The sequence below is a fragment of the Aquila chrysaetos genome, chromosome 3 (genome assembly GCF_900496995.4).
Source record: "Aquila chrysaetos chrysaetos chromosome 3, bAquChr1.4, whole genome shotgun sequence".
Taxonomy (NCBI): domain Eukaryota; kingdom Metazoa; phylum Chordata; class Aves; order Accipitriformes; family Accipitridae; genus Aquila; species Aquila chrysaetos.
The window spans coordinates 70778089-70804692 of record NC_044006.1 but is presented as its reverse complement, the minus strand read 5'-3'; the positions used below and the strand labels follow the sequence as shown (position 1 = coordinate 70804692).

Below are 26604 nucleotides of genomic sequence, written 5' to 3'. Positions count from 1 at the left end.
ATTCAGTTCAGGAAAAAAAAAGAGCTTGATGCTCTGAAGTCTTGCAAGAAAAGGCAAAATTACATGAAGTCAAAGGTGATTTATCCATCTATTCACTAAAGCAAGTGAAATGAGATGGAGTCCCACTGTAGAAATAAGGGGGTTATTATTTACCAAATGAAGAAAGGAAAATGACCCCACGGTATGCCTAGAAGCAACTTGCCAAGGTGTAAAAATGTAGCAGAGAGAATCATATTAGCCATTCAGGTCTTTTGATGGGTTAAAATGAGGAGAAAAAGCACACCCGTTTAGGGAGAGATTAAATAGATGAGGAGGAGTGTGATCATTTTAGCTGAATTCAGAGGCACAAAATTTAGCTTTCCAGTATTTTCAGGGAAAGGCTGCTTTGGTTTCCTCTGAAGATTCCTTATTTTCCCTGTTTATACAGCTCTACCACATTTGAATCAGAGAATCACAGAGTGGTTTGAGTTGGAAGGGACCTTAAAGATCTTCTAGTTCCAGCCCTCTCTGCCATGGACAGGGATACCTTCCACTAGACCAGGTTGCTCAAAGCCCCATCCAACCCGACCTTGAACGCTTCCGGGTTGGGGCATCCACAACCGCTCTGGGCAAACTCTTCCAGTGCCTCACCACCCTCAAAGTAAAGAACTTCTTCCTTATGTCTAATCTAAATCTACCCTCTTTCAGTTTAAAGCCATTACCCCTTGTGCTATCACTACATGCCCTTGTAAAAAGTCCCTCTCCGGCTTTCTTGTAGGGTGCCCTTAGGTACTGGAAGGCTGCTATAAGATCTCTCCAGACCCTTCTCTTCTCCAGGCTGAACAACCCCAATTCTCTCAGCCTGTCTTCACAGGAGAGGTGCTGCAGCCCTCTGGCCATTTTTGTGGCCCTCCTCTGCACCTCCTCTAACAAACAGGTCCATGTCTTGTGTTGGGGACCCCAGAGCTGGATGCAGTACTGCAGGTGGGGTCTCACCAGCACAGAGTAGAGGGGTAGAATCACCTCCCTCGACCTGCTGGTCACGATTCTTTTGATGCAGCCCAGGATATGGTTGGCTTTCTGGGCTGCAAGTGCACATTGCTGGGTCATATTGAGCTTCTTGTCAACCAACACCCCCCAAGTCCTTCTCCTCAGGGTTGCTCTCAATCCACTCATGGCCCAGGCTGTATTTGTGCTTGGAATTGCCCTGACCCATGTGCAGGACCTTGCACTTGGCCCTGTTGAACTTCATGAGGTTTACATGGGCCCATCTCTCAAGTCTGTCAAGGTCCCTCTGGTTGGCATCCCTTCCTTCCAGTGTGTCGACCGCACCACAGACATTGGTGTCATTGGCAAACTTGCTGAGGGTGCACTCAATCCCACTGTCCATGTCACTGACAAAGATGTGAAACAGCGCGGGTCCCAACACTGACCCCTGAGGAACGCCGCTCATCACTGCTCTCCACTTGGACATTGAGCCATTGACCACAACTCTTTGAGCACAACCATACAGCCAATGCCTTTTCCACCAAGTGGTCCATCCATTAAATCCATGTCTCCAATTTCAAGACAAGGATGTTGTGTGGGACAGTGTCAAATGCTTTGCACAAGTCCAGGTAGATGACGTCAGTTGCTTTTCCGTTATCCACCAATGCTGTAACCCCGTCATAGAAGGCCACCAGATTTGTCAGGCATGATTTGCCCTTACTGAAGCCATGTTAGCTGTCACCAATCACCTCCTTATTTTCCATCTGCCTTAGCATAGTCTCCAGGAGGATCTGCTCCATGATCTTGCCAGCCACAGAGGTGAGATTGACTGGCCTGTAGTTCCCAGGTCTTCCTTTTTTCCCTTTTTAAAAATGGGGGTTATGTTTCCCCTTTTCCAGTCAGTGGGAACTTCCCTGGACTGCCACAACTTCTCAGATATGATGGATAGTGTCTTAGCTACTTCATCCACTGGTTCCCTCAGGACCCACGGATGCATTTCATCAGGTCCCGTGGACTTGTGCACCTTCAGGTTCCTTAGATGGTCTTGAACCTGATCTTCTCCTACGGTGGACAGTTCTTCATTTTCCCAGTCCCTGCCTTTGCCTTCTGCGTCTTGGGTGGTGTGGCTGGAGCACCTGCTGGTGAAGACTGAGGCAAAAAAGCCATTGAGTACCTCAGTCTTCTCCATGTCCCAGGTAATCAGGTCTCCGGTTTCCTTCTGGAGAGGGCCCACATTTTCCCTAGTCTTCCTTTTATCACCGATGTACCTATGGAAGCGTTTCTTGTTGCCCTTGATGTCCCTGGCCAGATTTAATTCTATCAGGGCTTTAGCTTTCCTAACCCGATCCCTGGCTGCTCGAACAATTTCTCTGTATTCCTCCCAGGCTACCTGTCCTTGCTTCCACCCTCTGTAGGCTTCCTTTTTGTCTTTGAGTTTGTCCAGGAGCTCCTTGTTCATCCATGCAGACCTCCTGGCGTTTTTGCCTGACGACTTCTTTGTTGGGATGCATCGCTCCTGAGCTTGGAGGAGGTGATCCTTGAATATTAACCAGCTTTCTTGGGCCCCTCTTCCCTCCAGGGAACCATGGTACTCTACCAAGCAGATCCCTGAAGAGGCCAAAGTCTGCTCTCCTGAAGTCCAGGGTAATGAGTTTGCTGTGCACCCTCCTCGCTGCCCTAAGGGTCTTGAACTCCACCATTTCACAGTCACTGCAGCCAAGGCTGCCCTTGAGCTTCACATTCCCCACCAGCCCCTCCTTGTTGGTGAGAACAAGGTCCAGCATAGCACCGCTCCTCGTTGGCTCCTCTATCACTTTGAGAAGGAAGTTATCATCAATGCATTCCAAGAACCTCCTGGATTGCTTATGCCCTGCTGTGTTGTCCCTCCAACAGATGTCAGGGTGGTTGAAGTCCCCCATGAGGACCAGGGCTTGTAAACATGATGCTCCTCCTATCTGTGTACAGAAGGCCTCATCCGCTCAGTCTTTCTGGTCAGGTGGCCTGTAGCAGGCCCCCACTATAATGTCACTTGTCCCTGCCCTCCCTTTAATCCTGGCCCATAAGCTCTCAGTTGGCTCCTCGTCCATCCCCAGAGCAGAGCTCCATGCACTCCAGCTGGTCATTGACTTAGAGGGCGACACCCCCTCCTCATCTCCCCTGCCTGTCCTTCCTAAAGAGCCTGTATCCTTCCATGGCAACACTCCAGTCATAGGAGCCATCCCACCACATCTCCGTGATGCCAGTAAGATCATAGCCCTGCAGGTGTGCGCACATCTCTAACTCCTCTTTTTTACACGTGTGTTTGCATAGAAGGATTTAAGTTGGGCCCCAATGAAGCTGACTTACTGGCTGGAGTGGCTGGAATTCCTTTGTGCTGCTCTTCAGGTGCTCTCCTGCTGACCTGTGATCCCTCTCCAGGCATCTATTGCTGGCACTGGCATCAAACTGGTAGAAGTGGGATGGATTGAGGTTCCCCTCCCCCCAGAGAAATCTCTGTTTTCTAGAGAGTTCCCTAGTATTTAATTTTCACATTCAGGTTTGTTGTTTTGGTTTTTTTTAACCTACCCTCTTAAGTTTTTAAGGAGTTATATCCTTGTGAAGCATTGCATATTAACAGTGGCATCACAGAAAACATTGAGACAAAGTGGGCTAATCCACAGAGCAGTGACAAATGGCTGTAGTGCTATCCTGAGCTCCCTGCTTCCTGCTATATTAAAGAAGACACGTTATGAATAGATGCAACTAAAGAAAGGCAGAACAATGGAAAGACCGAAAGATGCTGGGCAATTTGCATTTTGGTATGGGGAAGCTTTCAGTCTTCAGTCACAGTTTGAATCTATCCTAAATTGATAGTTATTGACGGTTGCTAACATCCATTGCCTGCTTGCTAATCTTTGTCTGCTGTAGGAGGAAGAGAGCCCCAGCTGCATGAGTAATTGCTGTGAACCAGCTTGTGACCACACTGCTCAGGAACTCCCTGGAGGTGACTGATGGAGTCCACGTTGCACATCACTTGGCAGGACCCTCCCTGGTCCCCAAGTGGCCTTGTTGTTACTGGAATTAAAATAATTTGTGTATGTGTGGTTTCAGTTTGAAGGGCAGGATTCAGTCCTTCTGAATGATGGTTTTGTTCTGTGACATGCAAACGTGTGTGTGTTGCATGCGGGGGTTGAAAGTGCAAGGCCTAGTGAGACAAGGCTGGAGGAGAGTCGCAGGAGAAGGAGATGTGGCCCAAATGTGCAATGTCTCTGTGGGGCAGGCTCTGGAGTGAACTGTGTAAACTGTGCCTTTTGCAGGGAGCTAGCAGCAATTGCTTTGAAAGCAGCTTAAAGGCAAATTGCCATGTATGAAGCGCGGATGCTCAAGTCTCAGTTCCTGGAGTGAAATAAAGAGCGTGCTAAATTTGTAGTCGGGACACACGCAGTCTCCACTAATGGGTAGAGTCCATATGTCAAAGAATGCTGCAGTTGGTGAATTCATGCACAGGCACATCAAGAACTTGCAATGCATAGGAAGTGTTGGATTGGAGGATACAGAGTCTGGTTCCCAGCTATCTAAAGTAATCATAGTATAGTGTCTTTGTCATTGGTGTACATGGGAGAAATTGTGCTTGAGGCTAGTGGAGTCCATTGGATCACATAAGCTGAGCCCAGTAAACACGTTTACTATCTGAAAAGCGGATTCAATTATTTCTCTTGTGCCTTGTAAATGTGTCAGACTGGCACATCCACTCTGCTAGATTCAGTATCTTGTGCTTTCTCCTTTTGGAGATTCTCATAGTAAACCACTTTTCCTCTGACATAACTAAACATGTAGAGACTTTTAACAGAAATATTAAGATTGGTATGAATGAAATATGGATGCAAATGTGTTTCTGTAAACACTGGAAAAAATAGCAAAATAAGTGTGAAGAATGTCATGAGCTGATAATAAAGAACATTGTTCCTAGCAATAAAACTGAGGAGTGTGCTGTGCTGTCAAGCCCAGAAGGCCTGGGCTCTGATAAAACTCACAGTACAGGTGTCTCTCCAGCACAAGACCCTGCTTTCTAAGGACACTGAAAGGCCACAAGATGCTAGCACATCACGCACACTAGCACAATTCCTTCTCCTGTTAGGCCAATAAGGAGCTACACTGTAGCCAAACAGATGTGTATTTTTTCAGACATACTCCACACAAGCAAAGCCAGATAATGAGCTGCAAACTTGCTAATACTTATGAATGCCTAAGTAGGCAAGATTCTGAAACAAAGGACCACCCCTCCTCAACTGTTAGCTCATAAAAGGTGTAAAAGACCTGCCAAAAAACTAGCTTGTCATTGCCAGTCAAGAAAACCCAAGTGTTCCTATGATAACTTAATATTTTATATCCCTTGTCCACTGTGACACATACAAATCATCTCAGCCAGACCACCTGAACACACACATTTTGGTGCATGTGACAGTGTGATGAAGGAACTCTAAGAAAGAATGAGTGTGAGTGGATAAAACCAGCATGTTCAGATTTTGTCAATAAATACCATCTTCTATAAGGTCTTGCACTGGGGCTTGTTACACTAATTTCACACATACTCAGGAACTGATGTCCTTCTTTCACTGCGTGCTAACAGCAAGGATCTGTATGTCACACATGATACGAGAGTGGGGGAAGGTCCCATCTCCTGACCCCCCCCATCCATGTGATGGCAACTGTGCCAGTGAAAGACGTGACTGGAAAAGATGGTAGCAGTGGGGCTGGAGGCTGTCAGAGGCCAGTGATGGAAGGTGTTCCAGTAACGAAGTCACATACATCTGTGAATGTCTAGGTCTATTACACCTAGACCATTACCTTTATCAATCAAACCTGTAATCTCATCAAGAAATGAAATCAGGATTTTTTGACAATACCTATTTTCCAGAAACCTGTACAGACTAACATGAATTATACTCCTATCCTTTAGTTCTTTATTAATTGACTCCCATGTCAGCTTTACTAGTTTTCGATTCTTAGAAGGAGCCCTTCTAAAGGGAGACTACTCAAGCTGTATCATTTCTGTGGGTAAATAGGGCATTAGTTTTGAAAAGGCTGGTTGTAAATGCTGTAAGTCATGAGAATAAAATCAGCAAGGGTGAAGAAGAGATGCAGGGAGCTGCTTTATGATACAAGGTGAGACAAAGCACCATCAGCAAGAAGGTCCATTCAAGATTCTGCAGCATCAGTAAAATGGTAGAGCGTGTATGTCTGTAAGAGGACAGGAGAGTGTGAGGCAGGACAAATTGGTGTTAGTGAAAGTCCTAAGGCAGTGGTATTGTTTGTTACACATTTTGGTTGCAAGCAGTAGGAATGTATGCTGAAGATGTGAGAAGCAAAACTGATATTGATGATTCTGTAGAGAAACAACTTTATGATGAGAAGAAAGGCACTAACAATTCTCAGCTATAACGAGGACAGACTGGGGTGAGAAGCAAAAGAATACTGATGCAGTTCTGTGTATGCCATGCTGGAATGGAAGTATGTGTCACACAATCTGACTGAAAAGCCTGTGCCACATTGCTATGATATGGAGCAACTTAAGAAGTTGTTAATGCAAATGTGTCCTGCCATGGGGAGAAAAGCAAGTCTAGAGATTTGACTATAAACGAGAGGAAGGACTAACCTATGGTAATGAAATGCAAAGTGTCTGATCAAAATTCAGCATGTTAATCTGAATAGTAAATCTTTTATATGAATGTGTCACTTGAGCCCCATAGTCTACGAGGTTTTCTTCTCACAGTATATGTTGCCCTTGGTGTCCATTGTGATTGCAGAGTGTGGTAACATTTCACTGTTGCCACTTCATTTGCCTGCTGGAGATACATGGAGTCAAATGGCTTTAAAGGCTTCCTGACTACTGGAGGCTCCAGGATGTGTAGGAAAGACAACTGTGATTTGTTAAAATGGAAAGTGTAGGGCCTTCGCATCTGATTGAGAGTGTGTGATATTTAACCAGTGGGCGTTGCATCTGATCTAGTCATAAAAAAATGGAATTTAAAACAACAACCGTATTTAATGCCAGTAAGCGTAATGCTCACAGGAACCCATGCTGAGCAGTGGCTGTTGTGGTACCCTCAGCTTATCTCCTTCATGCAGGCTTTGACATGTTGTATGGTTTCTGAGGAGAAGCACTGTCCTGCAGTGAATACGCTTGGATTGGCATGCAACAAGTTTGAATTTAGAGGGAATATGATACTGATCTCCTGCATGACCTAGGACAAATCTCACAATGCCTCTGTGCACAGGATAGCTGTGTCAGTGCACGGCAGCTCTACCACCTCCTTCTGTGGTAACCACACCTCTGTTCCCCGTTTGTAAAATAGGGGTGATAATTTCTTCCATTCCCTTTCTTCGTATGTTTTGACTGTGGTGTTTTAAGCTCCCATACTATCCATCTGTATTTGTTTAGCACATAAACTGTGTCTTATTGTGCTAAGATCAAGTACTTGTCTATAATTAACTTCATATTGTCATTGATCTATTGAAGATACAGCGTTCAGTAAGAGATGATAGGAACATGTAAATCTGTACAATAGCAGTTGAGCTACACTTGTAGAACAGGTTTATTCTAAATTACAAAGAAAACTGAGGATAATGTCGTCTATTCATGTCCATGTTTGTGTCTGAATCAGGGTTTTATTATGAATCTAAGCAGTATTTGTCACAGATGGTGCACAGCAATTAACTTTTTTTCCTGAATCAGGCAATATCCTATGTATTAATAAATTGGTAATATTTCAGTTGATGAGAAAATTCTGACAGATAGTGGAATCTAGTATAAAATTTTCAGATCAAATATTTCTTTCTGTATTTGCACCATTAACCTCATATAAGAACATCATGATTTTGATAATGCTTTGTTTAGAAAAAGAGGAATTAAAGTACTCTGCCAAAGTCTGACACCTGGAAAAAACTTTGAAATGTAGTCCTTGATGGTTGTTTGCTTTTATGTTATATAAATAATACGTGGAAAATTAATTATTTCAGTTTTAATAAAATGAGACATTTTGATTGATGGGAACTGAAATTTTGTTTACTGGGAAGTTTCAACAGTCGTTGTTTTCATCTTGCTTTGGAAGGAAAACAAATATTGAAATATTTTTGTCTGTTAAATGGAGATTTAATTTCCTTTCCTCACCTTTGTTTTGCTTTTTAGCACATACTTTTCCTATCCGTCTACAGCCTATCAATACCATTAAAAATGTACTGTAAGTTGAACTGGCTGAAGAAAGCATATTTAGACACAAGCTATAGTTAGTGCTTAATTAATCCTTTGCTTATGCAAGACCACAGTCTCCGTGCAGAACTCCTTTAATATTCAGCATGGTATTTCAAGCATGAATTGACTTCTTTCAGGTTGCTTGAGTGAGCAGGATTGGATCTAGAACTGCCTACAGGATGGAACTATGTTTTATTGAGGGTTATCTTGTTTCTCTGTCTTCATCTGAAAGACAGACATCTGCTGTTTGAGATCTGTAATGGGAGTGTGTAGCTTGCTTTGTCTTGATGACCCATTGGATCTGAGATGATTCCAGAGGAGTCATTACAGCTTTTACAGTAGGAATGCAATAGCTCCTTTGCAGCCATGAATATTCCTGTAAAAATGTACTTTCAAAGACACTCATTACCGAGAGTGCGCTGATGAGTATTGAAGACATCCCTAAAGTCCTTGGCATACACCATGGATTGGTTTCAAGCAGACTGCTCTAAGATCTCCAAATGGACAAAACTTTCAAACATGCCTAGCTGAATATGGCATCCAAATCCCACATTGGGTATTCACTCTGGTTGCAGTGCCACCCATTTAGATCTTGGTTCTCCTTGTGTCTTTCAAGAGTAGCACAGAAAAGGAAATGATGCCCAGGGTGAAACCACAGCACAGAAAGACACTCTTCCTCCTGTTTTCAAGTAGTCAGCCACTGACACTGCATCTGGGTCAGGCAGCTGCTCTGAGCACCATATTCCCATGACTAATCTAATATCATCCCAGACCTGCTTGTATAGATGTATCAGAGCGGCTGTCGCACCCCGACTGTATTTAAACTTGCCCTTGATCACAATCCCACCTCTGTTAATTTGTTCTAAGTACAGTTTATTCTGTCCTTGTTTGCCTTGCCAAATTTGCTGAGATTTGTGTGTTGGCTTTAGACAAATAGCTCCTAGAGAAATGTTATTGCTTAAGGTAATCCTTATTACATAGCAGGTTTGCATGGTTGGTAGAGTGTGGGGTGTATTCTCAGGAGTGTGAGCTTGTGGTGAGAGATTCCAGTGTCCCAGGGTAGCTGGCAGCTATCTACAAAAATGGTGCCAACTAACTCAGAAAAGAGTTACGCACAAAAGCTGGCCCAGTGGTTTGTTGTTTTTTCCTAAAGGAGACACCTCGAAGTTTACACTATAACTCATGTGAGCTTTTTTAGAAGGAAAGAAAAGAAAAGAAAAGAAAAAAGAAAAGAAAAGAAAAGAAGAAAAGTGCTGAAGCATAGCACTCAATGAGTTCTTTGGAGCTAATTTGCAAAGGATTATTCATTTAAATACTGTTTCAGTTCCTACAGTGCTGTTTCTCCTTGCATGGACTGCATGTTTCTGGATCGCTGTCTAAAATAACTCTGTGAAAGCATCAGTAACAAAATTTTTAACTGCAGTCCTAACCTGGTTGATTTTCTCCCCAGACTGGAAGATCGAGCTTCCACCCTCTCCTTCCTTCAGGCCTTTCCTGTGATTGCAAGTGTATTGTGGGATGGAAGTCATGCCCTCCTCATGGTTTACATCCCTGTACCTTTATAGGGTTATGGTGTGTATCTAGGTCATGGTCTTATTTTGCTGTGATGTACAGGAGAGGCAGACAGTCTCTGAACTTCACCAGGAGAGAATTTGGATGTTACACTGTGTTACACTGTTCCTATTTATTACTATTTTTTCACTCAGCAATGTGGCAAGGAACACTTCTACATATATTTTTGCAAAATGTGATTGATAAATATTGAATCCAAAGCATTGGATTTAGCTGCTTGCAGGGTAGTTGCATCTTTCTGTACACAAAAGCTGCACAGAGTTTGGGTGCCAACTGCTATGGAGAATGAGGCGATGTGGCTTTTTTTAAAGCAAAACCAATACTAAACCATCTCAAAGCTGCAGTGTATAAGCACCATGTCTTTCTAGCCATGCTATCTGCAGTCTTCTGTGTTGTAATGACAAAAAATCGTGGCTATTAGCAAACTGACCCAGATAGACCAAAGGACGTTTTTGTTGCAAAGGATGTTTTTGTTCCCTTTTCACTTGGGCTGTCCCAGCATTGCACAGCAGAGGCTTGTGGAGCTGTGAGTAGGATGGAGTGATCCTATAAATGACCCTGATTATCACTTTCATAAATGAGTCTGCATTTTCTAACCAAATGACCAATGAAGCGAAAGACATTGAACAAGATTTTTAATTATAACAAATGGAATCTGTGCTCTCTAATCAGATTGTTGTATAGGTGGCTATTATTCATTGCTAAAAGTTAAGGCAATTAAACTTCAATCAGTCATTGGGCAGATTATATCAAAGAATTACTTCATTTGAGGGTTTGGGTGGGTTTGAGTTTTGGGTTTTTGTTTGTTTGTTTGTGGGGGTGTTGTTGTTTAATTACTGTCTCTAGTGGAAACTCACAGTATATTGATCTTTCAGATCTGTCTAAAGGTGAAGTATTAATACTGGTGCCAAAACAGCTGCTGCAGGTGTTACTGTTATAGACTTGCAAACCTGAACAAATTTAATATTGGGTCCTTATTTTGTGAGACAGCCAAGGGAACAGAAGGTAATTTAGGATTTTCTATTCTATTTCTTTTTTTCTTCTTAGCGTGTCTTTCTTTATCAGCATTTTCTATCTATCTCTGAGCTGACTTTACTACGTCCTTTCTCCTTTTCTTTTCACGTATATCAAAGCTGACTGTTTGCCTGTCAGACAAGTGTGGAGGGGGTATCTATTTTGGCTGTTCTGGAGACTGGGATATTCTGGAGCAACACTGAAAGTAGATGTGGTCCCTCAGTTCAGTATGCAGCTTGTTGCTGACGCAGTATGATCCTGTTTCAAAGAATAAGGCATACTGCTACTTTGTAACATATTTGTGGCATGGATTTGCACTGATGCAGCTACTTTGGTGCAAAAAAAATCGCTATTTCAGCAAACTCTAATTGACCTCACTGTATCTGTCTTTACCCATTTGTAAAGTGGGCAACTTAACGTTTGTCTATCACATGGAAGTATTGTATGGCTTGCTGAAGAGTAACTTTTAAAGCATTTGGAGATCCTTGGATGACAGACACTACAGAAGAGCATTGATTCTGTGCACTATTTTACTGCTCTGCTTTTCCATTTTAAGTCCAGCTCAGCACTTACACCAAAATGCCAGCACTCTGCTCCTGTACAAAAGCAGGTTTGCTCACTGTTTTTGTTGAGAAGTGGTGTTTGTATTCCCCATGCATGCACACACAATGCCTTTGGAAATTAGAGTAAAGCCACCTAATTCCAAGTAGATTTAGCTCACAGCAGGGCACTCCAGGAAGGTGCTTCCACAGCCAGGCTGAATGTTTCCAGAATTCCTCAGCAGGTTTTAGTTAACAGAAGCGAGGAAGAAAACCAAGTCTGTAGTTCGATTGCTCTTTCCTTCAGGCCTGGTCATTTCGAATCACAGAATCAATTAGTTACTTAAGTGAGCTTTGAGCGATGTTATGAGTATCCTTCTTAAAGGATAAAAGTTGCTGCTTAGTCAGACGTTTTCCAAAAGCTTTGATGAGATTTGAATTCCTGGTTCTCAGGAAGCAGAATAATCCTCCAAGTGGCCTGGAAAAGCCCAGCCTGAACCCTTCCCTTTCCGAAGGACCTGTGCTGTGTTACCTTACCCTCTGGTTCTCGATTCAAAGGCATTTCTTTGGAAGGGCCTTTCGCAAGGCTTCAAAATCGTGAAAGACGGAGCGGCTGGTGAGGCGGTGGAGGGGCTGAGGGTCGGGAGCTGTCCGTGGTGCTGAACGCTGCCACGCCGCCGGGAGAGGGTGAGGGCTGAGGATTGTTCTGCTTAGCACAGGGATGGATGAGTGCCTGCCCTCCGCCAGGGTTATAGCCCACAGGTCTCAGCCCTCTTCTTGCCAGTCAGCACACGGGAATTCATTTGAAACTAACAAGTGATTGTAATAGAATCCTGCGTGCAAAGAACTGTACAGAGGCTTGCTCCAGAGGTACGACGAGAATGGCGTCTTCTTAAAATACGGCCACAATTAGCCATTCAGGAGCCAGTCTGAAAATGCAGCGCTACTGTTCTCTGCCTTGTCCCACATAGCTGTGTTGCAGATGAGGGGGAACATTTATACAAGACCACCTGCCCCTTCTTACTTCTGTTTGGACACTGTCAGAGTTCGTCTGCTTGGGGTTCCTCAGCATGGTTCATCTGAATTAACTAAATAGTTATTAATTGGCTATTTAAGCCACACAGAACTCTCATTCAGAATTAAAGTAGCATTCATTTCATTTTATTTATTTTACTCATGAAATGGATTAAGCTACCTTAAATTAAAGCTATTTTAATTCCATATGGGACTATCCTCTCAGATATTTAACGTGGCATAACTCATCCGTCTACAAAGTAAATTTACATGTATCTTCCCGAGAATCTCAGTGTAAACAGGTCCTTAGTCCTTATCAAGAAAACCTTTGTTTGCTGTTAAACAGTATACTTTGGAAGTGTTTAAAGTTATAATGAACAAGGGCACCAAGTGTTCACCTAAGGAACTGGCATGGAGCAGTAAATGGACTATAAATTCACATCCTAGTTTAATCTATAGTACTTTTCCCTCTATATAGACAAAGAAGGTTCTGTTGAGGTCTGTAAGCATTTTCCTGTGGAATTTATGACCCTAGGTTCTGCTTAGAAACATGATAGTCAGAGATTCATAAAGCGAAGTTGGAATCTGAGGCCTGATTCAGCAGGGAACACTATGCACATGCTTCATTTTAAATATAGAGGTGGTTTGATTGACTCTTAAGAATTGTGCTGAATCAGAGCCAAAGTGCTGTGGCTTTTTGTGACATTTATATGGCTTCAGGATACGGATGTTCAATGAAAACTTCAATGACAGTCTTCCTTAATAATTCAGAAGTCCCGATTTTTCTTCAGAATTAATATCAGTCTGGATGATACAATCATTCTGCAAATTTGAGCCCTGGCTGTATCAGGACTTGTTTGCAGGAAGTAGCTTACCGCTTACAGCTTTATTACAGGCAGTAGGAGCGTTGGGCTGTAAGCTCTTTTTTTAATTAAAGTTGTTTGTCATTTATTAAGGCTATTTTTAAACTATTTTTTAGTTTCCTGGGAAAACAGTGGTGTGCTTTCCAGCAATTTTAATTTAGTTACATTTATATACTTGCAGCTTTTACTACAGGAAGTCTCTCTTCATCATTAGGACGTGAAAAACATTAATAGCAACACTACCGTGAAGTAATGCAAAGCTGTTGATGTACTTTATTGCAGTCACAGATTACTGTTTCCTGGGGAAATAATGATACAAATGGAATCATTGGGGAAGGCTATGGGAAATCATGCAGTACCTTAAAATTGCTATGAAATTTACACAGTTTTGCCACTGTAAAGAAATCCTCCACCACTAATCCTCTTTTTAGTTTTAAAACTAAAAATAACATTTTAAAATTAAATAAAACATATTTAAAGATGAAAAATAACTAAATTAATAACTGTAAGAATGTACCTAGGCAGTTGAAAATTTCTAATATGAATGACTGTTTCTCTTCAGTGTCATTGGAATAGCACAGAAAACATCTGTTTTGTGCCCCTAGCATTCCTGCAAAATGCTGCAAAGCAGCTGCAAAGAGTACAGTTACCTGAGATATCAGTGATTTGTCGGTGGGGCTTTAGGAAACATGAAGTATACTTCAAGAAGGAAGAATTTTGTTTAATGCATATATATTATTCGCTACTGATATATACATTCTTTTTTCAACTGCGTGGACTGAGGTTACAGATATATTTGAATATGCTGAAAAACCTTAAGTAGCCTAAAGTTAATCACCAAAAATAAACTTACGTTAGTATCTCAGTAAACAGGGGGGAAAAAACAAATGACAAAACCAAGTATTTTTTCCTAAGAGCTTGAAAGTAATAAAATTCTTTCCATGTAGAAAGTTACCTCTTGATTGTAATTGTAAACTTGCAATGGGTTTCTACACAGATGTATAAAGAAAATTTTAGAAAGGAGAAATGCATTATGTAAGAAAAAACTATTCCATAAGAAACAATTTGCTTACTGAAAATTTAAATATGCAGTTGAAACAGTTTGGCCCCGACCAGACATAATTTTCCTCGTCTGAGGCCTAGGCGAAAGCCAAGGCTTTGAATCTGCAAATGCTTAAGAGCATAGCAACTTGCATCTGCGTTTCGTACTTGGAACTCACTGGGGAGCGTCACGTGCAGAGATGCTCACGTGGGTGAGGGTTTGCAGGCCACCAGAGCGGGTCTTACACAACGGTGGTGCAGCGACTGTTTGGAGATGCACTAGTCCAACCCTCCCCCCCTTTTCCAGCTTCAGGGATTGTGGCTCTGCCACAACTGCTTGTGTTCAAGCTCTTACCCGAAAGCATGTATCAAATAATTTTTGATTGCTCGTAACCCTGTAAAAGAGGAGCTAGTGACTTCACTTATGCATGTCAAGAGGCAGGAAACAGGGCAGTAGAGATGGAGGTAAGACAGGACTTCAAGGTGGGGCTGAGGCAAATTTGGGATTAATGTTGCGCTGGGCCTCTAAATCTTACTTAAGGCCCTGTATTGTGTAAGGTCAACACTACCCTACAACCTGTTTCAATATTTCATTGCTAAGTAAATTGATGTAATATTCATGTCCTTCCTATAAAGAAAATTCTACCATGGGAACTATTACAGCTTTTTCCTTCAACTACGTTATTCTGTGTTCTAGTACAGGACTATTTTAAATTAATTATCCACTAATTTGTAGTTGAGGCACTCAGTGGCTCTAAGTGATAACATCTCCACAGTGCAGTTAATGTTATGCTTCTTTGTGTATATAAATACTTCACAAATGCATTTTTCTCCAATTGAAATTGAAATCTAATAGGCTAAACAGGATCATTTCTGTATAGTGCTTAGCAATGCATTCCAGGTGCTTGAAAGCAATTTTAGAGAGGGTGAAAAAATTTCCACAAATTGTTCATATCTTAGAATTTCTGTCAGTTTCTCCAGTAGACCTAATATTCACTTAATAGGAAACATCAAAATGTTTTTTGAATATGAATTTAGCTATTTGGGTGCAAAGACAGTGAAGTAATTTCGATATTCTGGATTTTTGATTGAGCTTTTTAATGCAGGTTCAGTTGAGAAATTCTGATGAAAAACATGTTCAAAGGTAAAAAGTGAGGCACGATTCTTTTTGTGTTCTAATATACAACTTTTTTACTCTAATGGTGTGAAAGCAAGAATTACAGGAGTGATTTCTGTAGGAGGCATTTGTTTTCCAGTGTTCAAGAGGACATTTTAAAGATTCTTGGTGGAGGATCTCTGCACTTTTGGGAAATAAGGCCCAGTAAGGGGTGGGTTGCACTGAAGAAAAATTTATGAGCTGTCTTGGAAGTCTTGGTCTTTGAAATTACAATCTTCCATTAAAAAAAAATTGGCAAAAGACCTAGCATTTACTGAGATTCAAAAGAGCTGTGTGATAAATGAATACTACAGAGTAAACTTTGTATTGGTGCTGTTAATACATTGTTCGTCTTATTAATCCATTCCACAAGTAAAAAAAAAAAAAAAAAAAAGACGTGGTTACTAGATGGGTTTTTGCTCTTTTAGATAAAGCCCTAAACTTTTAAAGTGCTCTCTGAGACATTTTTATGCATGTCTTGATTGTTATCCCTCCATCATTTATGCTATAATGCATTACTGGAAGATCTGGAGTAAATTTAATTTCCTTACCAGCTGCAGTCTTTTCCTTTTGGCACAGAGTGATTATGTTTGGCTGTGTTTAGAATGAGAATAGAAAAAGCTTTTCACCGGGCTTCTCAGATCTGTGGTGTTGTGCAAAGAACTGAAGTAGGAACTTGTCATGGTAGAGACCCGGCGAGATGGGAAATGAGACATTCTGCTAGAGCAGCAGAGCTCCTGTTCTCCAGTGACATTGCAAGAACTCTGAAGGAAATAATTTCTTTTTGCCAATACTCAGAATATAAACCATGTTAATACTGCAGGCAAGATCACTGAAACTTTAAAAGTGAGAGAACAGACCAGGATGTTTTTTACCAAGTCTTCATCCAGGGTGATGTAGTTAAAAGACAGCAAAAAGCTTGATCAGCAGTTCAGCGTCACAGATGCGATTACCAAAAGTGTCAGGCTTAGCAGTGTTCTCGTTGAAGTCATCGGGCATTTTCTCAATGACATTATGGTTATGGGGAACTTGTATTTTTTAAATAAGCAGTTTGCAAATGCATGTCCCGTGGGTGCATTTCAGAGTCTTATTGCAAGAGCTCCATCATCTTAGCCTTCTCATAATTTCTTTTGATTATACTGTGCTAATGTTGGTATGTGGGGGAGGTATACTCCAGTATTGCTACTAAGTCTGTTCTGTTACTAGTAAGCATTTATCTAAGTCCCCAGTATGACTGCATCTTTAGGATTGGCTTTGCACCAAGACTGTTTGTTCCCCTGACCTTTATGTACTGTAAAAAACCCCTTAGAAAACAGAGGAAAAGATAAACGCAACATGATAACGGCAACGACTCAGCAAGCTTCAGTCTTTCCTAAATGCAAATCAGCTCAAACTTAGACTAATTAAATTCTGCAGTTAATGACAGACTATACAAGCCTGATTTAGCAGATCCTCTAATGAGACCCTTGGGACTTCGAAAGCAGAAGCACGCTGCCCTCTGAGGTTATTAAGGCATAGCATCACCCTCACCTAAGATTATCAAGCTGCTACTGGAGTGGGAGGCCAGGGCACTCAAGATAGCCAACCCAGGTTTCCTAGAGCAAATAAGGGCTAAAAGAAAGAGAAGGGAAGCACAACACCATGTCATTGCTCCCCTAGTTATTGCCTGCTTACTCAGTCTGAGAGAAGGAAAGTTCTCCAAGGAAGAAAAAGAAGAGTTTGGGCCTCTTCCAGCATGTTATGCAACAAAAGATTCTTGCTTTTTGCCTGTAATCAGAAGGCTAATAGCAAATGTGATTTCATTTGCATTTTTGAGCTTTGAACATTATTTGTGCACTGTTCAGAGAAAGATGCTTTGATCTATTTTATTTTGCCATGACAGAGTTTGGTGTGATTTGTCAGAGATGTGCAACCAGTGCCATTTCTTGCCGATGTACTTAAAACTGTGTTGCCAAAGAACTTAAATGTGGGGAAAGAACTAGAACATTTTTTGCATGTTAGAAAGAGTCCAGTGCACACATAAGCAAAGGCCTTGAACTTTCACTCTGAAGTCAAGAGTTGACACTAATATCTGCAAGCTATGAAGTAGCTGTGACATGGAAAAGCATTCTAGGGATTAACATGCAAATAAGGGCACAAGTCTTGTGGTTTGTTTCCAAATTCCCACATTCAGTACTGCTACAATAGACTTTTGAAAGTAGAACAGAGTTTGCCCACAGGATAGGTTTATAAGATCACTGCAGAAGCTTACTCACTGCTGTTAGGTCTTATCACTCTGATACACTGATTTGAGTTCCATGCTAGGATCCAAATCCTCTTTCAGCACAGCTCCAATTTCACAGTAAGCAATGTCAGAGCTCTGTGGAGTGAAGTGTAAGGTTTGGGCAAAACAAGCTAGCTGGTTTTGTTAGAGCGAGCTGTTTTTGTTAGCTGTGTGTACTTAGAAAAACAAAAACAAACAAAACCCCTCAAACATAAAAATCGGTTAATTTGCTTCTAAGCAAAGAAACCATTTTCTGAATGCACAGTAGACCACCATGTCATATGATCCCTTCATTGCTCTGCACTGACAGCCTAAAAAGTTTCTTTTCTGCCAAGTTGCCATAATCTGCATCTGGGAGGAGATAAAATAGGCATGTGTTGTGATATTCCTTTGCTTGACTAGTGCTAAGTGTCCCCAAAGGGTCAAAGTGAGTATTTGTTCATATTGGCAATTGTCTGCTAGTTTGACAATGGTTTGTAGATCATTTGGCACAGTAGGGCACAGCCCTAAGTGAGGCTCTCAGATGTCCCAACCCAACAGTGGCTGCCATAACCTTCTTCCTGCTGCCACATCTTCTGAGAGAGAAAGAAGGTGCCAGGCTGAAGTACACAGGGTTCAAAAATACACTTCATTTTCAAAGAGTAACAAGTAAAAGAACAAAATATTGAGGGTGGAGGATAAAACAAATATTTCAGTGTTACTCAACATTATAAATTTTCACCAAGCTTTTTACATTCTGAACTAGCTTTGATGGAAAGGAAGTGAGGTTGGTGTAAATTTACATGTTGGCAGTTTCCCTTTGAGTGAAGGTTTTTCCAGGAGAGAGGAGTAGGAATAAGGAGAGGCACTCAAGATGTTTAAAGATGAAGATCGGGAAAGGGTTCCTTGTGGATGGAGAATTAATCTGTCCTTGTCTGACTTATCCCAAGAACCACATACCACTTCTGTTAAAACAGTAGCAAACCTGGGTCTAATTGTTGTCTCGGAAAAGGTATGGGCCTGGATGGTACAAATGAATTTCCCATCCTCCCTAAGCCCAGTTCCCTGTGAATCTTTATTCTCTTGATGACTGCCCACAAGAATTCCTTGGTCTCTTTCCTCCAATCTGTCCTCAGTGTTATGGACAAAGGTCTTGAGTCCATCTAGTTCCTCACTTGCCCCTTCTGTGTTCTGATTGTGGGTTTTGTTCCATTCTTCAACTACAAGTCCTTACTTATCTCCACTGCTTGTTCTTGAGGGATTGGCGTGTTCTCCAGCATGATGGTGAAAGATATGCTCTACCATACCGCACAAGGTGCCAGGGGCTGCAGAGTCCTGAGGAGCTGCTAGTGTGTTGGACACTGCCGGGAGAGCTCTTGTTTTGAGCTCAGTAAAATTCTCTTAACTGGTGAGCCTGACTGAACAGCTAAAGCAAAGATGTTGTGAGATGTGGGACATGATATAATCATTGCCTTTAATTATGAATGACTGTGTATGACTTCAGTGCCTGTGAGGCCTAAGTTACAGACCAGGACTCCCATGGTGCTCAGAGCACAGTGAAAACATGGTAACTGCCCCAAAAAACTCATAACTTAAGATTTACAATCCAACTGGTAGCAAAAATTAGTCTCCAAAATGACTATAGTGTCAGAAAAAGAATTAACAAGGAAATGGGAAATCATCACTCTGAAGACAGATGAGAGCTGAGCAAATTCAGGTCTAACAAGAAACCTACCAGTTTGAAAGCAGTCATCTGGATGTAATTTTTTTTTAAAGCGTGTTTCATTAATACAGTGGTTGATTAAATATTCCCTGTGTCTGGTCCTAATTTGTTGAAAATACTTTTTTTTCTTTTAAAATGTTCTTTTACAAAGTTAAAATTTATCAAAAATCTTGCAAGTTTAAAAAATAATCATGACATTGCAACTATTATCAAAATTAGTAATAATTACTTATTTCCAGCATGTTGGTATCTAGATCTACTTTCATAAATGGAAAAGGTTGAGAATGACTTTCTCTTCTTTTAAAGAGTTTAAATATTGATTGCTAAGTGTGTGCATATACATAGATATATACGTGTGAATATATACATGTATTTTTTGAGTCCATGACAAACATCTCATAATAAAGCCATTTCAGTATTTCAAACCCAGCTTTTCATTTCTCAGCCAACTGACTGATGAGATTAACTTAAGTCTGATGTACATACAATGCTAAAGAAATACATCATTTCTCTACCAAAGCATTATTGTCTAATTTTCAGCATTTTCAAGTGACAGTTGAATTTTTTTTTTTCAGTACAGTCTGTTTTACAAGGTTGGGCCTCCTGCTGGGGAGTAGAGTGCTGTATCACTGAAGGTAGATGTCAAAGCAAAGTGCTTTTTTTTTTTTTCTTCCCCTTCCTTCCTGATAAGGTATAAAGCAGCCTTAAGGGCCTAGCCTCCACTGGGAAATCTAAAAGTGTCCCACTCGTTCATCTACAAATGATGAACTATCAGCTGGCACTAGTGTTTTAATCCACAATCCTGAGCAACCCTGCTGAGAGCGGATCTAATCGGCACAGCAGTAATGGCCCAGAGGTGATGGAATTTCCCAGGTGTAGTCAAAACTAAAGGTTAAGTGGTGTTCTCTCATTGTGGTTTTTAGGACTATCAGAGCTTTAGTTTTTCTTTCTTTGGGCTCAAGGGCTTTGTTTATAGTTTAGGTATTAGCTTTATTAAATGCTGTAATCTAGGTCCTCTAAAGATGCTTGTAGCCTTATCCAGCAAAAAGAGAGGAGGATGAGGATCTGATTGTTCCAGCATAATCAATTCCAGAAAACCAGCACTAGCTTTGAAGATGTCTCTTCTAACTAGGAAATGTCAGTATTATTGTTTCATAACTTACTGAAAATATAAATTGATGTGGGGTAACTTGTGAAGGAAGTTGGTGTAAAGGAGACACCTAGAACAGAATAACCAGTTCTAAAGCCCTGAAGGACTAATTTCTCGGGCCCAGTCCTGGCATACTATAGCTGCATAGGCAATGCTGAGAACTGGCGATGAAAGAGAAAACACAGAGCTTGTTTACAAAGAGGAATTACTGCAGAGTTGCTACAGGGTAGATATAAACCTTACTCTCTATTCTGCAGTAATGCTCTGTGTGGCCAGTCCTATTCCGTAATCAAGCTGTCATAGTGTCGTTTTTTGAAATTAGTGCCATGGTCCTCTTGACCTAGTAAGGGAGGATGTTTCAATATGGTAAGAGAGGCTGGGACAGATTTGAGTGAACAAAGACTGGCAAATTCATAAGAACGATGTAGAGAGGGCATGTCAGAAGCAGGATGGTCTGCTTCTTCAAGCTGGAATTAGTTAGCTAAACTGAGGGGAACTTAAAAAGAAGACTAAACAAGGAGAATAAATGTGAGTAAGACTCAGGAATTTTTTAATACTTTCCTCTTTTGCTCTATGTGCTTTGTTCCTTTTGGGGGTCTGATTAAATAATGCTTTGTGCTTAAGTCCTAGCGTCATTTTAATCAACTCGCTGTTCAGGTATCCCTTGAGTGAAAGAGCTTAGATATGTCAAATGCAGTTACTCTTGTTGCATTAAGTGCTGGAAGATGGAGGAGCACAGAGAGGTGGTGGCTGATCCCAACATGATTGAAGCAGGTGGTTCTGCTCAGAGTGTGGTGCAGAAATCCCAGCCTGTCATCTCAAATATAAATTAGAGAAAGATTCCTGGGGCTGTCTGGCACAGGTCTCCTGGGGGCATGACACTGTCTTTGTCTAATAAAAGCCTGTCCCCGGTAGGGTGAGTGACAACTTATTTCCATATTTTTTATGAACTAGACTCCTCAAACCTGGTACCCTTGTTCATTAAAAGCTGCAGAGTTTAGGGGAGAAACGTAAATCTGGATTTTCTTTTCACATCAGAAGTGACTAAAAGGTCATCAGACCTCCCTTTGTGATTTCAGCTATTCAGATGTCTTTTTGAACTTTGTTCCCTTTTAACAGGAGTTACTCGGTTCTTACAGTATGCTGATTACATAGTAGAAGCAACTTTGAAATGTGCTGTGGGCAAAAGGTCGCCAGACTACCAATTTATGAAAATCATTTAAATCATTCCTGTGAGGAATTCAGTTTAGATTTCAAGAAATTAATTTCCTTTAACTAGGTACAATTAATTTTAGCCCATTTAGTAAAACAGAAAAGATAATTTCTTAAAAGCATTTAACTTCTGTGATATTTCTTGTCCATAGAGATAAAGCTGCTTTTCAAAGGAGAACAAATAACTTCATTTCGGTTATCCAACAGGGAAACTAAGTCACCAAAGAGGTGACCTGAGCAAGACACATACCAACAAGTCATCTACAGTGTGAATGTCTCCATTTGTGTTAGTTATTCTGGGCTTCCTTTATAGTCAGTGGAGAGAAATTGGCACATTTAGGGTACAATTCCTCTGACCTATTTTAAATATCTATATTAGGAAGAGAGGAATCCTGCCTCACAGGCTGTTGGCTGTCAAGGAAGCTGAGGATGGCCAGCTCAGAAGTCTACAGTACCTACATTTGATCAGATAATTCCTATCCTTAATAAGTATTTCATTCTCTGGAGTGATTTGTTGCAGTGTCTTAGTTTTTCTTTATGGATAGTGAGCACTTAGCCAAGGCCATTGAAATCTTATGTGGAAGAAGGCTGAAAATAAAATGTGGTAAATAGATATCTGCCAGGTATGTCTAAGTTGGGGAATGGTTCTCCTGCCTCTCTTTGTGACCCTCCACTTTTCAAGGCCCAGAGGTGAAACTGTGATACAGCTGATCAGTACATGAACCTCAGGGTGTCTCTTCACCAGGAGGTCCATACTAGGAGCGTTAGACAGTAGCTGGTTTATTGATTATCATTTTCACATGTAGTCATCACTTACCATTTCCGTACTCTTAAGAGGTTCCCACTCCCTGCAGAAGAACCTGACCATCTTTGTTTCAGATCTCTGCTTGAAGTTTTGATTTAGTGTTTGGCACAGCACAGGGAATGGTGGGAGGAACGGGAGGGTGATAGTGACTGACTGAAGTGATCAGTGGCATTCTCCATTTATGGCACATCCAAGTACTTTCCTGCCCTATTGCTTCTTCCCTCCTCCATCTCACGTGTGAAGTGTCAGACTCCCAAGAATCAGTTTGAATGACTGCACTCAGCACAGAGTTTTGCAGTCCAAGTCAGTCTAAAACCATCTCCCGTGTTCCTGCTCCCTGCTCCCACAGCTGCATGGTACTTTGCCTTCCCTTGCTCAGCAGTAGTGCGCATGTCCAGTGATATCAGCTCATTGATCCAGCTGAAACTGAATCATAATTTTCTTCTTCTGGGTCTGGCTGGTTGAACGAGCTGATCTGATTCACTGAGCCACAGACAGCATGACATCTGGGCCAACAAGGAGCATGCAGCAAAGAGGCTGGAGAAAGAACCTGTTTAGTGTTGGTATGGTGTTAGATGAGCTTAAACATGGCTTAACGAAGGGAGAGGGGAAAATTCTGGGTTTAAAGATGATAATTTTTTTGGTTTGGTTTGGGTTTTTTTAACTGTACTTTACTTGATTAATGAACTAGTAGTTCTGCTTGCAAGGCAAAATTAGCAGTGATAGTAATATAAACAGACGGAACTGGTTCAGTTCACGGTAGCCCACAAGGTATGCATGGTGCAGAGTAGTGCTGTGTGGCAACAGCCTGGATAACTGTGTGTACACTACCTGTGCATATGCCTCAATGTCCTGCCTATTTCTCAGGTAAAGGGTGTTCAATAGAAGAAGAAGAATAAGTAGGAGCTGCCAAATTAGTCAGCAGTGTGGCTACCTTGGAACCAACCAGGGTCAATGCTGACACATGCATCAATGGTTAATTGGTCACTGTAGAAATGCAGGGTAATCAATGCTGCAAGAACTTTCACTTTCTGCAAATAAAAAGCAATGTAATAAAAGATTAATTATACTTCTGTTGCTACATAGTTCTTAATTTCAGAATAAATATTACTTCAGAATAAAAATTATTTTATTCCAGATTAGAGTGCATGCACTGGAACAATATTAATTTATCTGTAGCCATGTATTTTTTTTCTGCTTTGTAGTCACAGCAGTTAATTTCCCCATGTAGCTGAATACTGAAATGGCTTGGCTTTGAAGCCCAAATGCAGCTGTAAGTGAGATGCGATACAGTGTGAAAATTGATCTGAATGTCACAGCTTGTAATGTAGAGGACACAGGTACCTGTTAGTACCTGTAATGTCCTACTCCTCAGCCTCGGGCATGATGGAGTAATCACTTTGGAAATTATCCAGAGTAGAGGGCCATCTCAAACAATTTGCTGAAAATCAGTCCCTGTGTAGGTGTTCCTGCTAAGCAAATACCTCATTTAAGCTTCTTGCTGATTAAGGAGCTCTTTCTATATACAAGGATATTAAAATGAGGTTGTTCATTTTTCCTAGTAGATTTAACAGATATTTTGTCTCTGGGGAAGAACTTTATTATTATCAGTTTCATTTGTTAGCAAGTAATAAAGTTGCATTTATTACTAAGTAACCAAGGAGAGAGCCCTGGTATCTTAGACGCTATAGACACAGAGAATAGGCAGCTCTTACCCTAAAAGCGTGTGGTCTGTGTGAGATAGATTTGTGGGGAATAGGTCTGGAGTCCACATTTTAGACTTCATGCAAGCATTAAGACAGTCTTATATGCACAGAGCAGGGCAGTGCACTTTCATAATAGCTTTTGGGACATTTTGCAGTGGTTCTGCTTGTTCAGCTGGGACTCAGCTAAAAGCAAAGCAATGGAGCAGGTGTGAAGTGAAGCCTGGAGGCAGAAGATGTGAGAGGCAGAGGTGGAGAGATCTTGAGCACATAGTGTATTAGTACACAGTGGAGGAAGTCCAGGCAGCAGTGCAAGTGTTTGTGTGAACAGTCAAAGGCTCCTTATGTATTTGCTTCCACAATTGTTTCTCTTTTCTGGGGTGTCTGGAAGACTCTCTGCAGTTTTTCCTGGTGCTCTTTGCTGGAGAGGAGACACCGGAGGACTACACAGTGGATAAACCATCCTCTGCTCAGTTTCTGGATGAGCGGAGAGAGAAGTTGTCCTCACTGAACATCACATTACTGTCCCTGTCTTTTTCTGATCCACCTCCCCATCTGATAGTAATAAGAAAATCTCAAGTAGCATTGCTACTGGCTTACTAGTAAAGCAGGGGTTTGCTTCTTGTTCACTACAGCAGTATTTCTATCATTTCAGCTTTCACTCGTTGTTGCAGGGATTTTATGGAATGTAAAGATGCTGGTAATGTTGACAATGTTGGCTCTATGTAATTTCATGGGTAGTATCCTCTTTATAGGGACAGCAGACAAAAGAAGGAAGTTGGAAAATAGACTTGTAGGTGTGAGGTGAAATCAAGGCAATCACTGAGGTGTCCCAATCAAAAATGACTGCATTCTTCTTTTTTAATTTAGACTGACATGACAGCTTCTGCAGTCCAGCTGGCAACACGTGCCACATGATGTGCAGCAGGATCAGGGCTGATTCTGGGATGAGATTGCAAAGCAAGAAATACTAAGCCTGAATCTCAGTTCTGACAGCTATTCCCAGTGACCTGGAGGATAATTTCTGGCCTGCCACATTTGCTTCATTCTAGGGTAGTGTGTGACTCCCAACAGCCATGCACTGCCCCATACCCCTGCAGGGATCATAGCACTTCTTGCTGTGAGCTCTAAATAATAAGCTCATGTACTACAAGGGAGGGGTCTTAAGTGTGTCATTTAGTCACCAGCCCTGAAAAGGTTGGTTGGTCCACCCCAATTTAAATCATCACTTCAGGAAAAAAAATAAGACATCATCGTTAACCTCTATATCCCTGTTCCCACGCAATGGCAGAGGAATAAAAATGGAGGTTATTAGAAAGGTCTGTAGCAGTAGTATTTATTGCCTCAGGACTTCACATCAATGCAGATAATAAAATGCATATTGATATTGGCCCTCATACAGCTGTGCATAAGAAAACTCTATTCTGGGAGAAGGGACAGTTTCTCATTCTTTTCTATAAAATTTCATGAAATCATGAGCTTGGTCAGACCTCGTAGGTATGGCTGTGGTAAAAATTATAAATGCTAACAATTAGGGCTGTATATTATTGAGCAGGGATTCTCTGGTAGCTTAAATGCAAAGTTGTTCCATGCCAATGACTGTTGCCAGAAAGGATCCATAGCGTTTGGCAACAGTGTTTTGAAATGATGGATCCCTTAGCAATAAAGAAAACTGCAAATATCACTTTAAATGTTTGAAATGTGAGACAAACCTTAACTGATGTGAGCTTTCATTCTCCCTGCCTATTGCAACCCAGGGAACAAGTTGATAACAGCACTACTTACATATCAGCTCACTGTTAAAAGCAGCTTCTGATAGGCATCTAGCAGAAGGCTTTTTTATTCTCTAGAGTATATGATATAGAAGAGATGTTTAGTGTTACTCTGTACAGATGCTTTTCTGAAGTGTGGTGGTCTGGGGTTGGATTTCAGCACTTCTGTATGAGAAAGAATCTCTGAAAAAAATGCAGTGGTCACATATTTAGTCTTTTAATGAAATGGCCCTCTCAGTGATAAACCCCTTTGCTATTATTAAGGATATCTTTTAGACAAGTATATTGAGAAAGAAGCAAACATTTGATCAGCACACTCTTATACCACTACCTTAAAATCTCTTATTAAATGATATAATTTCTCTAGGCAAATTCAGGGATGATATACATATAAATTTATTGTTAATTATGGAAGTTTGGGGTTTGGATAAACATTAGGTGGTAATTGCAAGGGATTGTAACTGAATATGTAAATTACTTTTACATCTATATTTTACTCTGAGAGCATGCTTAAATGAAGTCTGTGCTGAGGAGGCTGCACAAAGAGTGATTCCTCATTTTTACTGGTGATTTTTTGTTTTTAATTAGTACATATTGGCCG

The 26604-nt window shown here is 41.2% G+C and overlaps 1 protein-coding gene across 3 annotated transcripts in view; it reads left to right on the top strand.

Annotated features, from left to right (window-relative positions):
* DPP6 (dipeptidyl peptidase like 6) overlaps window positions 1-26604 on the top strand; it is a 575985-nt gene that overhangs the window by 75586 nt on the left and 473795 nt on the right. The window contains exon 1 of one of the 3 annotated variants that reach the window (XM_030009650.2): window positions 14685-14705. The exons of the other annotated variants lie outside the window; for them this stretch is intronic. Coding sequence (XP_029865510.1) covers window positions 14700-14705 — 6 coding nt within the window. The 5' untranslated portion in view covers window positions 14685-14699. Of the gene's footprint in view, window positions 1-14684; window positions 14706-26604 lie in introns of those variants that run through there. 3 annotated transcript variants of the gene reach the window in all.